At 38.6% G+C, this 15,067-nt stretch overlaps 1 protein-coding gene across 2 annotated transcripts in view; it reads left to right on the plus strand.

Annotated features, from left to right (window-relative positions):
- The first annotated feature begins 132 nt into the window (after positions 1-132).
- Positions 133-15,067, plus strand: part of acap1 (ArfGAP with coiled-coil, ankyrin repeat and PH domains 1) — a 27,067-nt gene continuing 12,132 nt past the window's right edge. For both annotated transcript variants that reach the window (XR_001859082.2, XM_017723062.1), the window contains exons 1-13: positions 133-780; positions 5,083-5,140; positions 6,995-7,114; positions 8,526-8,579; positions 8,722-8,780; positions 9,844-10,027; positions 10,361-10,405; positions 10,590-10,685; positions 13,178-13,252; positions 13,362-13,474; positions 13,820-13,871; positions 13,985-14,085; positions 14,948-15,059. Coding sequence is in view for 1 of the 2 variants with exons in the window: in XM_017723062.1 (XP_017578551.1) it covers positions 728-780; positions 5,083-5,140; positions 6,995-7,114; positions 8,526-8,579; positions 8,722-8,780; positions 9,844-10,027; positions 10,361-10,405; positions 10,590-10,685; positions 13,178-13,252; positions 13,362-13,474; positions 13,820-13,871; positions 13,985-14,085; positions 14,948-15,059 (1,122 nt within the window). In the remaining variant the exon portion in view is untranslated. The remainder of the gene's footprint in view (positions 781-5,082; positions 5,141-6,994; positions 7,115-8,525; positions 8,580-8,721; positions 8,781-9,843; positions 10,028-10,360; positions 10,406-10,589; positions 10,686-13,177; positions 13,253-13,361; positions 13,475-13,819; positions 13,872-13,984; positions 14,086-14,947; positions 15,060-15,067) is intronic.

Below are 15,067 nucleotides of genomic sequence, written 5' to 3' on the forward strand. Positions count from 1 at the left end.
TGCTCGAGCAGTCCGCCGATACTAGCCAATCCTGATTCAGGTGGCGCGCTACTACCAGTCAGTCCTAGAGCAGGGGGGGCGTGGCTTTCCCCGAAGACAGGTGGTAAAAAAAATACCACTGGGGGAGGTGGACCAACGGCTGAGGAGACATAAGAGACAGGAAAGAGAAGCGTGTCCGCTGACATAAACTAATTCCCTGAGGAGCCATTACTTCCCTCGCACGGGTTAATCTTATAAAAAGGCTACACGGAGAAGACATAAAGGTAAAACGCTGCGAGGAGAGGCGGAGCGTGCGACTGATGAGCACGCGCGCTGGGTAGGAAGAGCTAGGAGTACACGCTGAAGTAACGTTGCCACAAACCGCGCTCTGCTTTTTTCCTGTATTTATTATTGCCATTTTATATGTGCACATATGCCGTGATTTTAAGTTTCGGATTAGTGAAGCTCCAGGACAAGGACCAGTTTCTGAAAGTATGAACTTTTCTGCTGAGGCGCCGCGCTACAGGTTCAGAAGGAGCCCGTGAGCTGAGCTGAAAGTCGTTCTTTGATTTACTGCCGTGATGAAGACCAGAGTGTTGGACGCTGTTTAGCTGTTTATTAGCCTGCTCGGTGTGAGACACGGGACAAAGAGGGGACGCCAGAGATTCGCTCACCTTTTTGCGCACTTCCATGAGTCAAGGCGGAGTAATAATACTGTTCGTGTAAATTGTACGTTTCAAATGTCAAGATGACCGTGAAACTGGACTTCGAAGAGTGCCTGAAAGACTCCCCCAGGTTCAGGTAAGTTATGAGTCTAACCGCCTTCACTGTTAGCCTGCTGCACACAAACTCATTGGGCTGGTGAAAATGTTACTGGTTACTCTCTCACGTTAGCCCAGATCTGTCAGCTGAATAGCAGCGCTCCCTGCTCCTAACACTAATAACACCCTTCAGGTTCTGACCGCAGACCTTGACCTTAGCCGAGCATGACTAAAGTTGCCAGATATTTGCACATTTAAGCAGAAATCTGATGAGGGAAAACTTAATAGGCCGCAACACTGCTATTAACTTGTCTTCGAGAATTAAAGCTGTGCTGAGTCGAGCTGGAAACAGTGCGTGTGTCTAGAGGAATGGATGGAATGAATGGGATCCAGAGGACGAGGAGTGAATCAGCACTGATGACAGGGAAGGGGAGGGGAAGACATCCAGAGCTTAATCGCTTGCCAGTTTAAGTAGGGTGTTTTTTTGGTGAGGGAGGACCTCGTTGTTCTTAATGCATTGTGAAAGATGGTAATTGTTAACTAAGAAACAAGAGTTCTCCTTTTGAGAGTGTAATTTTACAAATGGGGGAGCAGAACTGAGGTAAATCCTGTTTAGCCCTGCTTAGTCAAATTATAGGTTCAGAGAAAGAGGCATTTTTATCTGACTTTGGAAAGATCTAATACTGGGGTGTTGTTGTTTTGGGTGTGGCTGTATGTCTGCTAGGCCACAGAAGAGTGACTGTGACATTAGCTTTTCTTATTTCTTATATTAGGGCTTTCTATCTGTTTTTCTATATATTTTCTATTTGTTTGTTCAGTTTAGTTTTGCTGACTCTTGCTTTCTTATAGTGTCTCTCGCTCTCGCTCTTTTTTTTTTTTTTTTTTCTTGCCTGGTGGACTAACAGGGTGGAAAGTTTGAGTGTGTGTTCTCAGGCTGTATGTAGCAGTTCCGACACAGTTAGAGAAGGGGGGTGGAGTGGGTTACAGAACTAGGCCGCAGCCAGCCAGAAATATACACACAGCTAAATGCATGCATATGCTTTCTTTCTCTTTCTTTCTCTCTCTCTCACATGCTTTCTCTCTCTCTGTTGCTCTCTACTTCTTTTCTTATCTCTGTCTGCATGCTCAGTAGTGTCAGATATGCGGCCGCCTTACATTCTGTTCCTGGTGACCAAGAACCACCCTAGCATTTACAGCAACTCACACAGGTACAGGAGAATGAAATGATGGAGATTGAGATTAAGAGAAAGTGGAAAAAGAGACCTTGGACATAAGCAAAGTCCATGTCTAGGTCAATTTCCACAGCTGCCTCCCGTTGCTAAGCAACGGTGGGGTGCGAGCGGAGGAGGGGGGTGCAGAGTCAGGAAGTGAGACGATACCAACATGATAAACATGAGACAGGAAGTGTGTGTTCAGGGGTGGATCACTACGGAAACATTAAGTCTCTCACAAGCACAGCAAACACACAAACCAACAGGCTCAGTCACTCAATAATTATTATGTAGAAATCGTCCAGTAGTCGGGGCATTTTACACTAATGACAGTTTGCAAAAATATTCCTTCTATTATAGATTTGCCTTGGGCCTCTTTCCTCCTCCTTTTTCTGTATATATCTGTGCTTTGCAGAGAGAAGAAAATAATCAAATGTTCTTCTTCTCTTCTCTCTCTCTCTCTACCTGCTTCTGTTCATCTTCAAGTCTTTTTCTTCTCTCTCTGTATCTGCTCGGAGGCCTAGCGGAAGCCACAAGACTTGAACGTTGTCAGTGAACATGCATCACACTCTCAAAAACACATGCGCAATATAGATGAGGGGAGATTCTGGCTAACTCATATATACAGTTACTCCTGGAGACACAAACATGGCAACCATTCTTGATTTACCAAATACATGTGCAATCTGTTTGCAAGGAGTTGTGCAAGCTTTAATTGCTGAATTGCCTGAGCAAGGCTTGTGTCAGTGAGAGAGAAAGAGAGAGAAAATGATCTAAGACAGGAGTTTGTAGAAAGAAGTGATGTTGGGCTCAAACAGCTCAAGCTGAGGTGCTACAGTCAGAAATGCATCAAACACAAAGCATCAAAACGGTGCCACACTGGTGAATTACAGTTAGTAATTTTTTTGATATTTTGAGGAGATTGGATAAAAGCCAATCAACTTACATAAGAAAGGAGGAAAAAAAGAAAAAAGTGAAAGAATAGAAGTTTTCATAACTGGAGTTATTAAAATGTATATATTAAAATGTAGCCTCTTCATTCCCAAGACTGGTCACTTTAAAAAACAAACAGTTTTGTTATGAAATATGTTCCATAACATAATATAATACGTGATTTTTGTTTGTTTACTTAACATAATATTCAGTGTCCAGTATACTGGATATTTAGGCTCATGTTCCCCCACATGAAATATGAGAGGTTTTGAGAAATGGACGTATTTATTATCACCAACATAAGACACAAAGCAAGCATTAACCTTTCCTCAGTTTACTGTCTGTACAGTTGCTTGAAAAAATCCAGTAGTTTCTGGATTCTTGGAACTACTTTGGACTTGAGCATGAATGGCTTTTTAAAATATTAAATCATTTTCATCATCGTGTTTATGTTGTAGAGTTTTTATGTTTTACGTTAAAGAATTTTTATGGTTTTATGTTTTATGTTAAAGAACTTTTAACACAAAGCATATACACTCATCTAGAAATAAATAGAAATCTAGAATAAACAAATCGTTGAAACAGTAGAGGTCACGATGGGGGGGGGTGAAAAATATTACATGAGTTATATTATGAATTACATTTACAATATTGCACATATCACATGCCTTTTACACTAGCCCAGTGTCTGAGACAGGAATAACGTTTCTGAAAAAGGAGATGTTTAGTTTTTAGTTTGAGTCTGTTATGCCAAGGATAAGAAATATGTTCATTTTTCAGAATATGTTCAGATTTCAGTACACTGGACAGTGAAATCATTCAAAATCACAAAAAAATTGTATCCAAATTCATAGATCATCATATGCTGTCACTTCTAAACAAATGTTAGATTCTACTTTTAACAAAAATAAACAAAAATCTTGAATGATTATATTTTGTAAAGCCAAAGTCTGTTCCTCTAATCCAAACATCCAGATTACTGGACATTACATTTTTTCTCAAAATCAGTGTATGTAGAAATACATATCTACAATTTCCTTTATTACCTTTCACAAGAGGGACCTTCTAGATGGACATGCATAAAAAACGTGTCTGAAATAAATACAGGATGGTTTAGAAACAGGCTTTCATTTGGTCTTGGAGGTAGTGAGCTTATTTTACAAGCTACCATATTTGTTTGTTTTTTTTTTTGTTTTTGTTTATGACAATAAAAAAGAACATTCTGTTTAATGATCGACCAATAGAAAGACTGAGTTTTGTAGAAATGTGACATACCTGCATTTATAGAGCTAGAATACCTGGTAAAATATGTCCACTGTACTGGATGTTGGAATGAGGAGGATAGGGAAAATGGGACTTATCCAAGACCTGGTTCACCACCAAAACTGTCACCATCAGATAAACAGAACGTAAACCTTTTGTCTTTGAGAGAGGGGAGAAAATCAAGCTCCACTTTTGCTTCAGATCTGAAAAAAATCCACAGGCATTCCTGTCAATCCTGTGAGGAGACTCAACACTATGGGTCTATAAAGATGTGTAGCTTCCCAGAAGCCCTTACTGAAGAAAGGAAACAGACAAAAAGGAAGCTAATCAAACAGAAAGGCAGTTGGTTTTCTCAGAACAATGGGACTGTCCACCCCAGAACCCAGGCTTCAGCATTACTGAATGTGTGGAATTACTTGAATTGTGAGAAGCAGAAAATATAACCAATTTCCAAGACTGAACTTTGGAGGTGTAAAAAAAAAATATATATCTCTGCAGATTTCTTTAAAAAACTGAAAGTGAAAAGAACGGAAGCTGCAATAAAGGCAAAGGGTGGACACACTAAATACTGACTAAATTGATATCATATTTAGATGTTGAGGCTTCATTTAATTTTCTGTTTTTGACTAGAAAAGTCTAAAAAGATGAAGAGTGGTCTATGACTGTTGCACCGTACTGTAAAAACAATGGTATTGAATTACCATGCTAAAATCAACAAACATCTGGACAGCATGACCTTCATCAAATTCAAATCCTGAGAATGTAGAATAGTCTGAGAAAGTGGTGTCCAGTTCTGGACCTGGAGTTTGGTGGTTTCCCTGCTCTAACAACTAGTAGTGAGTTAAGCAGGGAAATCACCAAACCTCCAGGACTGCATCTGGATACCATGAGCTCATAACTACAGGACTGAATTCACAGGAATTTATTCTTATCAGGGCCGCCATTGAGGACGTGGAGGGGGATGTGAACGAACTGGAGACGCGTCTCGAGAAGGTAAGAGAGACATAGCAATACCTACAACCAGTTACTGCTAAGCAATATTGATAAAACTCATAAAACGGATAATATTGTCCGAATGTAGTAATACTATCAGATGATGCTTAAGTTTGCATTAAGTTAATGGACCTGTGCTGGTATTCTGTGCTAATTTAGTTTAAGTAAAGGATTACTTTTAGGACACCTTTGTTTGTTATTTACTTCAGTGCATATCCACTTCAAATGTACACACATAATGTATTTTAACTTTGTTCTTGACCAAAAAGGTACGTATTCATAATCACAAACAAAAAAGTTTTGAAGGTCCCACATCTTAAATATCCTTCAGTGGAATTCAAGTCAGTAGATTGGTTTGGCCAGCCAGCACCTTTTATAGTTTTTAGAAACAAGTGTTACATTATTTTGACTGTATGTTTGGGATCATTGTCTTGTTGAAACATCTATCTTCTCCCCCTTCTTGGCCAATATTTAATTCTCCCTTGATATGTCCAGGTATATTTATGCCTCCTTCAGTGAGGTGTTATGCCCTATTACTGTTTGTAGAGGAGCAGCCCAATATCATGCTTCCTCCTTCGTATTTCACTGTAGGTATGGTGTTCTTGGGATCATAACCTTTACTTAACCAAACATAACAAGCTGAATTGTTGCCAAACAGTTTTATTTTTGTTATATGAGTACATTATTCCAGAAGAGTCTGATTTGTCAGAATGCTCATGTACAAATTGTAGGTGCACATCTCAGTGTATCTTTGTTTAGCAGAGCTTTCAAGTGCTGCAACTTTTTTCGAGTAACTGCTGGGTTTTTTTCTGCTTTTTTACCTTCCTTATTCCTTATCACCTGAGTGAAATTGTGCGTGGTGCACCTGCCTGAGGACACTTAATTGTGTTTCTCTGAACTTTCCACTTGCATATTATTGAACCAGTTGTACTGACAGAGATGTTTAATGTCTTTGCCATGGCTCTGTTGCTTTTTCCATTCGAGTGTTGTTTAATAATGTTGTCTCTAAAAAGCTTCTTCACCTTCACCATGATTGCACCTGATGTGAAAGCCTCAACACCAACACTGACGTCTTTTATGATGACACCCAAAGCAATTCACACTTTGTTTTTGCAGCATTCATCTTTTTATTTGTAACTTCTACTTATATGTAGATCTTATATAGTGTATAAAAGCTATTTTTCTGTCAGTTTAGTTTTTTAAACATATCTAATTTTTTAAATTATGAATACTTACTTTTTTTCATTCATATTTATAAGCACAGAGTCAGACAAAAATATTGGCATTGTAAGTTTGAAGTGGCTATATGCACTGGAAGTAAAGTTTTAAATAACAACAACCACAACAAAACAGAAACAAAAAAAGTGTCACCTCACTCTATGCCCCAGTGCTACGACTCTTTTTTTTTTTTTTTTTTTTTTTCTCCTACTTGTTGTTTTTCATGAGAATGGCATTGAATTTATGATCACTACTCATTTTTTCTTCTTCACATCACAAATTTGGAGCCTTAGTCATACTCATTTTGAGAGGAGAAGTGCCATTCTTCCTCTTGTATGTCTCTGAGAACTCCCACTGGGAGAGTTGCATGAAGAGAGGTAGTATTCAGGCTGTGTTCAGAGGAACTGGAAAGAGGAATCACCAGATCAATGGCTTTTAACCACGCTGGTCCAATTCCCCTTCAACAGTCCACCAAATATTCTCAATTCTGACCTCAGTAAAGTTAAACAGGGGGTCCAAACTTCCTCCTTATGACTCATGTAAAGGTACTGTTAATATCATATATCCACGAAGGTTCTACTGAACAGTAAGGTCAGAAATTTTTGTATGCATGTCTGTGTTTCTGTTTGTGTACAGTTGGTGAAGCAGTGTAACTCCATGCTGGAGGCAGGTCGTACATACTGCCAGCATAGTAAAAGCTTTGTGAATGGGCTCAGGGAGCTGGGACACCACTGTTCTGAAGACAAAACTATGGGGGTGAGCAGAATCAATACACATTTAGAGACATTAGTGTCCTTAGGTATAGCCTTGATTTATAGGTGAAAAGATCATATAAAGACGCAGCCACGGCTGTGAAATCAGCCCTGTTGGATGGAACACAGTTCAAATATAAATAATATAATATTCACATATTGTGTCTATTCATTAACTATCTACTGTATTCTATATTCACTCTACATTGTTCACTATTTAGCGTTCAGATGTCAAACAGTAATATTTTGCACTAATTGGAAATGACAGATTACTTTGGAGTCACATTGAATGACACATGAATTGCCTTCATACAAACAACCACTAACCATATCCATATCCTACATTTTCTTATTTTTTTCTATTTGGTCCACTTATGATGTTTGGTTGGCTTTATGTATCAAAAGCAGTCATTGCCTGATCATTTTGTTCATTTTATTAATGGCTGAGATATGTAAATGACCTCTGTCCTGGTTTGCTGTCCTGCAGTCTGGCAGAAACACCACTTGTAATTTCAGCGGAGCAAATCTACTGTAGGGTGAAGAGGTGGATGTTTGTAAATGCATTGGATTTTGTGAAAACACTAAAACAATGAATTGAAAATACATTTGCATCTTGGGTTTCATATATGGACTGAGGAGTGAATGGCACATTTTGGCACTTTACCAATGTTTATACACTCCACCAAACTCTTATTTATTTATTGATTTATTAATTTATATGGTTTGGACCTTTCAATATTAAAAATGGTAAAGGAGGCATCTAACTCAGTTGTTCAGTCCTGCACCAATCTTGACCAAGTCCACCCTGCATTGGCCTTCCACTGTATTTGGCAACATGCAAACACTGCAGAACATTCTATACTCAATTTCTCAGCAATTCCAGTAAATCATCTGGGTAACACTGCACTTTCTGTTTAAACACTATAGCACAATTGGATAATACACTGCAGAAAATATATTTAGTACATGGGATTTACTGCTTCCTTCAGTATAGTATTGTATGGACAACCAATTAGTATTTAGCCACTATTACTTACATAGTAAATCCAGATATCACTGAAGATCACACAGCAGCTGGGGCATGTTCAACATTAGTTACATAGTCTAGCCCACAGATAGATAATAGGATGTGATCACTCATTATTATTATTATTATTAATGTGAAGAGGAACTTTGACAAAGTGACTTACGATTATAACCACATGTTCGGTCAGTACAGTTTGCCCGTAGACCAGAGCGACCTGCTGTTCATGGTATCAAACAAAGCCATAGACAGGGAAGTGTAACAATGAAAATATGAATTTTGAATTTTTTTTTCCTGTGTGGGGCATTGATTAATGAAGCTGTTGTGTGTGAGAATGTAGAAATGTTTAATGAGGTTAATGTCTGCCTGGGATCTGGGGTCTCTCCTGCAGGACTGTTTAGAAAAGTTCTCCAAGAAGTTGTCCATCATTCTCAATGCTCATGAGGTTAGTCCAGACACCACACATTAATCCTTTTCACTGTTGCTGATGGTAACCAAGAAGTATTCCCTCCCTGTCTCAGGATGTGTCCCTCTCTCGGTGTTCACTTTTTTCCTCTGTGTTTCTGTAACTGTCTCTTTCCTGACAGGAGCTCATTGAAGCCACACAGAAGTCGGTGAGAATGAAGTTGCAGAGTTTTGTGAAGGAGTGAGTTCCAGTAACTGTTTTCCATAGTACTGAAATAAAATGTGTGATGGCTCCCAAAACGTTAGCTGAAACTTACAGCAGAACATTGATTTCACTGACTGAAGAAAGGTGAATCTATGGTGCTGGTTTCGGAGGGATTTCAGTGAGGGGTGTTGATTTAGCTGCTTCTGTGTAATCTTCACCAGTTTTAACTGGTACCTGTTTTTTTTTTTGTTTTTTTTAACTAAACTATATGCATCATTCATCTGAGATTAAAGCACTGCTATTGGAGCCAGATTAGTTTTACATGGAGGTTCTGTTATGTCCTTTTAAAGGGCCCATGTCATGGAAAAACAAATTTCCTAACATTTTTTTAAATAAAAGAGCTTAATGTAGTATATAAACATACCATTTATTCCCCAGTTTATAGAGTCACAAAAAAACAACACATTTACTTATATTCACCTATTCTACGCACACCCAGTGTTTCAGTGTGAACTGCTTTTTGAAGGAGCCACAATACAGGGCAGCCAGTCACAATGGAGGATTTATATATTTCAGCCTTAAAGACACCCTGCCTTTTTAATTAGAGATAAAGAGAGGTTGGAAAATTGTAATGTAAAAATAAATAATCTTTATTTTTTATGTTTTTATACATAAACTAAAATTTTATAAGTGGACCTCACTGGTAAAAACTAAAATGCAAGAAAAATATAGAAAATGGGCCCCTGAAATGAATTCGACAATCCAGTATGTACAGGGCAAGGTATCTGTGTCATTTTCCCAAATTATCTCAGATATCACAGATTAAAAAGTCAAATGCTGCATGGTGACCTCAGTGGTTACGCAACATGCACCACACTTGGTAACGAAAACAACACAGCACAGGTTTTGTTATCATTACTATAAGGCCAATTAAAGCATGACTCCTATTACTGAGAATGCTTCAGGTTCAGGTAATTACTGATAAATCAGCTGTTTTGTAACGCAAAAACCAATTTCTTAATTTATATTATATAAATATATAATTAAATTATATATTTCAGTTGTGCATTACATTATTTTGTATCTCTGTGTGTCTCAGTGATGTGAAGCGCTTTAAAGATGTACGTAAGGAGTTTGAACGCAGTAGTGAGACTTTGGAGACAGCACTGGGGAGGAATGCTCAAGCTCCACGGGGTAAACAGCATGAAGTAGAGGAGGCCAGCCTGGCTCTGTTGAATGCCCGCAGAATCTTCAGATCAGAGGCTCTGGACTATGTACTGCAGGTACACACATGCACACACACATGTCCATACTATAATCGTTGCCTTTACACATGTTCATGCACTATGCACACAAGTGAGCAGTCTAAAGGGAAAAAATGGCCAGGTTTGAGGTACCACAACCCAGCACAAGTGTTCTCGCCTCTGTTTTAGAACTACACTGTCATCAAATTCATCAGAAGCTGCCTCTGGCTGTATGCTCACAGTTAAAAATACCATAAGACCAGCAGACACACCGTTTTTGGCAAAGAGGTCTTTATTATGTGTCTCTAATTATCTTGCACTATGTCTCTCCCCCATTTGCTTAGTTTGTTTCTCTTTCTCTCTCTGAACTAGATCAATGTTATTGAGTCCAGGAAGAAGACTGAAATATTGATGGCGGTATGTGTCTTTATGTAATAATCACATATGTAATGCTTTCTAAATAGGAATCAAAACTGGCCAAGGAAGGGAAAAAAAAAAACCCTCTCTCTCTCTCTCTCTCTCTCTCTCTCTCTCTCTCTCTCTCTCTCTCTCTCTCTCTCTCTCTCTCTCTCTCTCTCTCGTGTGTGTGTTTTTGTGACAGATGCTCTCCCTGATGGAGGCCCAGGCTCTGTTCTTCCAGCAGGGCCACCAGTCCCTCACAGAACTCGAAGAGTACCGCAGGCAGCTTAGCGACGAGGTGAGTGACATAAACTGGCCTGAGAGAAGGGAAATAGGGGTAAAAGGAAACAAAGAATAAATAAGGGGACAGGCAAAAGAGTTACAGGGTTGATTTATGGCACATTCACACTTGGCAGGCTTAGTTTGGTTAGTTTGGGCTGTTGGTGTGGTTCATCAGAACAAGTGAGAACACTGTCATTCAAACTGTGGTGCACAAATATGTGGATGAAGACCCCCTGGGGGTATGGATGCAACCTCCTGAAGTTTGAATGCAGAGCAGACTGTCTAAATGGACCAAACACAGAATGAACCATCTGACGTTATATCATGGAAAAACCACAGTAACACATGGCCTTTCATAGCTTATTGCTCTTGGATATCACAAGGCCAACTAAAGAAGACATAAAACTCACAAGCTCCACCACATCAGAGGACAACATTGTTCAGAGAGTTTGTTGGGTGTTATCACAGTTTTTGTTGCCAAATGTACATTATATATTTTTTAACCCATACAGTTTTTGATCTGTTGCTTAGATGCCAAACATGTGGTTCTCTAAGCAGTTACACTGACAACTGAAATCCAACAATGTGTCATTTTCTGCTTTGGTCCAGACCAAGGGAACCAAACTACAAATGCAAATGATTATGTATTTATCTGTTGTTTAGCTGTCTATGGATGGATGGATGGATGGATGGATGGATGAATTTGTTATAGGGTAGAGAGAGCGAGATTTTTTTGAAGCACTCCCATTTTCCTCCTCAAATTTGTAGGAAATATAAACGGCACAGGGACAGTCCACGGGGCAACTATCGTGACAGGAAGCTGCCAGCCTTAGAGCAGCAACAGGAAACCGTGCGCATCACACTCCTAATCACGTGTCCTTTTTTTGGGTGTGCTTGCCATATATAATCAGTGTTTATTTCAGCTTTTAAAGGCATTGTATGGCATTATCAGCTGTGTACAATGTTTCCTTTTTAGTAAATATATTAAATGAACGTTGTCATTTCTGACTATGCATTTAAATATTATATTATGTCTTATTTGTAAAGGATTCTGTATAAATCTTTTCCTAGCTCCCTTTAGTTTCAGAACCTCAGGTTGGACATTAAGCTTTTAGTAAAGTTTTCTCTTATGGTTATCTAACAAGTGAACCGTTTGAGACAGGAAACACAGTCACCTTCTACTGGCCTGTGAAAGCCACAAAACCTGCTACAAAACTTCCTGCATGCGCAGGAAATGGTGACAGACTGAGTGAAAGGATTATACCAAAGCGCTTGATGTTTCAGACGTACATGGCTTTAAAAACATAATTGGTTAGAGGCTTAGAGAGCAAAGGAGTGAACTGAAAAACAGTTTGCAGTATGCAGAGAAAGGAGAAAGAAGAGACATTTTTATATTAATGTCAAAACATTGCTGAGGTAACAAATGTAGGGAACATAAAGAGATTGTTTGAAGCAATACTCGAAGCCCAAAAACGCAGAATGAAAGAGGATTTAATGCTCTCTCTCTCTCAGTTAGACACTGCTTACCATGTTAAAAAAGGGACATAAATAAATAAATAAATAAATAAATCTGACGTAAAATTTTTGGGGCACACTAAAATAGAGCTAGAGTAAGAGAGAGAGAGAGAGATAATAGAGCAATTTGACTTGTTGACCTATATTCTGGACTTCTGGACAGGAAACTGGTCAAGCGCCAACATTCCCTGCTTCCTGTTTTATTCAAGGATGTCTTGAAGTCCATGCACCTTGACCTCATGCTGAATATGGACTCAATTGTTTTTAAGCAATTATACAGAGGCAAAAATAAGTGATGTGCAGAGGGAAATATAATAGCAATATTTTTGGAGGCTGAGGCAAAAATGATAGCATATAGTAATTAGAGGATAAGGTAAAAAAATTGAGTTATATGCTGCACTTATTTTATTGTACTGCACTCTGTATTGTAGTTTACTGTATTGTATCTTATTGTTATTGTATTGCATTGAATGGCACAGAGTTCTGCGTTCAACTCTTTGTTTCTTTTTCTCTTGGTGTCTGCAGTGACATATTTGTTTCTAGCAGTATCTGAGCTCAGGACTGTCTTTTTCTCTAAGCTATTGGTAACTAGCAAAGATACTTTCTCTAGATTGACAAAGCACTTCTTGTAATTCGCTCTGGCTAAGAGCGTCTGCTAAATGCTGTAAATGTAAAAAAGCAATATTTAGAGGGGAAAATGATAGCAATAGTTAAAGCTAAGGCAAAAATATGAGTAATGTGTAGAGGTTAGGGCAAATGAAATAGGAATATTCAAAGGCTGAGACAAAAATAATAGCAGTATTCACGGGTAAGACAAAAGAACAGCAATATTTAGTGGCTGGGGCAAACATAATAGCAACATATAGGCAAAAATAACAGCAGTATTTAGACGCAAGAAGGCTTTTCACATGGGTGCAGATAGATTAAGACAGTGTCTGTTTAACCCTCTCTCTCTTTCTATCTCAATCCCTCACTCTCTCAATCTGTCCTCAGCACACTCAACTAGTTTTGAATTCTGCCAGAGAGAAAAGAGATATGGAACAGAGACATGCTGCCATCAAGAAAAAGGTAATCGTCACATTGTCACATGTACACACAAAACACACAGACTAAGCAGTATGTCATCCTGTGTTAAGTCTCTGATGCCATGGTGGCATTTTTACAATTCCATTATCAGGACGTATCTTATGATGACTTGATCATGGACTTCAGTCCAGATGCACCCAATGGCATCGTCATGGAGGGCTACCTGTACAAAAGAGCAAGTAACGCCTTCAAAACTTGGAGCAGGTGCCACACTTCCCTCTTCTTCCTTTTGTTTCACTCTTCACTCTCATTTCAAAGTGATTCTTGTTCTGTGATGTCACATCATTTGTAAATCTCCTTGTGTATTATTTTTTGTTGTGGTTTTTTTTTTTTTTTTTTTTTTTTTTTTACAAATTAATGTAATAATGCCCTTTCCTTATATTCCCTGATTTGAAATGAAATGCATTTCATTAGGCATGTTGTCCTTCTGTCCTTCTTAGGCCCAAAATGCTGCTTCTATTGTTAATAACAATGGCTTACTTGATTGCATTAATTTTGTGGTTTTGTACTGTCCGTGTGTTTGTGCATGGGTTTGTGTCTTTGCTGCAGGCGGTGGTTCTCAATTCAGAAAAACCAGCTGGTCTACCAAAAGAAATACAAAGTGAGCATCACATGATTTCAAAACCTTTTAGAACAATGCACAATCTCTTTCACTTACTCTCACACACATAGGCCTACACACAGACACTCACTGCTTGTGTCACTATCTTCCAGGAGCAGCCGACAGTGGTAGTGGAAGACTTGCGGCTCTGCACCGTGAAGCCCTGTGCGGAGCAGGACAGAAGATTCTGCTTTGAGGTCGTCTCTCCCTCCAAGTGAGTGAGGGATAGAGGGTGTATGTGCATTACTATGCACAACCGACCACCTTTAGCTTTTTAATTCCCATGAAAGCAGCCATCGAGTACAACTTTTTTCAGGAGATATTTCTTAGGAGATTATATATAATTTTATTCTGCTTACATAAGGAAATGGAAACTCAAAAACTCAAGGATTTCCAAAACTGGACTTCAGAATGATTAAAGAGACAGAAAAAGTTGAACATCTAACAAACATAAATTAAAGCTTTCATCTTTAAGGGAGAGAGATTAAAAAAAAATCAAACTCCATTCTTGCTTCAGACTGCAGACAAAAAAAAATGTAAAAATCTAAATCAAACAAAGAAGCTGCTGGTCTTCGCAGAACAATAGACTGACCAGCCTAGAGCGCAGACCTCAACATCACTGAAAGCATTTGGGATTACTTGCATTGTGAGTAGAAGAAAATGTACCTTTTTAAGAAGGAATTTTAAAGGTGTATTAAAAATATTCCTGCAGATTTCTCTTACAAATCTAATACAAGTCTCTCTGGAAAAAAGGAGTAGATTGTAGGTTGTTGAGGCTTTTGTGTAATTTCCTGTTAAAAGTGTATTTTCTGGGGGTTTTTTCCACTTAAAAATGGATAACTTGGGCTTAAATGCTGTTTGACTGGAAATTAAATGATGATTGGTGCTCTCTGAATTTTAACGCATACTGAATGTGCGATGTGTGTGCATGCTGGCATTGATATGTTGTGAATGAACTAAATATTTACAACGTTTATAAATGAGTGTCACCTAAGCTGCAAAAATGACACAAACAATACATGAAATAGAAATTTGGCCTAGTTCAGTGTCATTAAGCAATGCATGTGTGTGTTTAGGAGCTGTCTGTTACAAGCAGATTCAGAGCGACAACAGCAAGGTTGGATGAGTGCTGTGCAGAACAGCATTGCCTCAGCATTTCAAGAGAGGAGAGAGGATACACTTAGCCCTGTAAGACA

The sequence above is a fragment of the Pygocentrus nattereri genome, chromosome 2 (assembly GCF_015220715.1).
Source record: "Pygocentrus nattereri isolate fPygNat1 chromosome 2, fPygNat1.pri, whole genome shotgun sequence".
Taxonomy (NCBI): domain Eukaryota; kingdom Metazoa; phylum Chordata; class Actinopteri; order Characiformes; family Serrasalmidae; genus Pygocentrus; species Pygocentrus nattereri.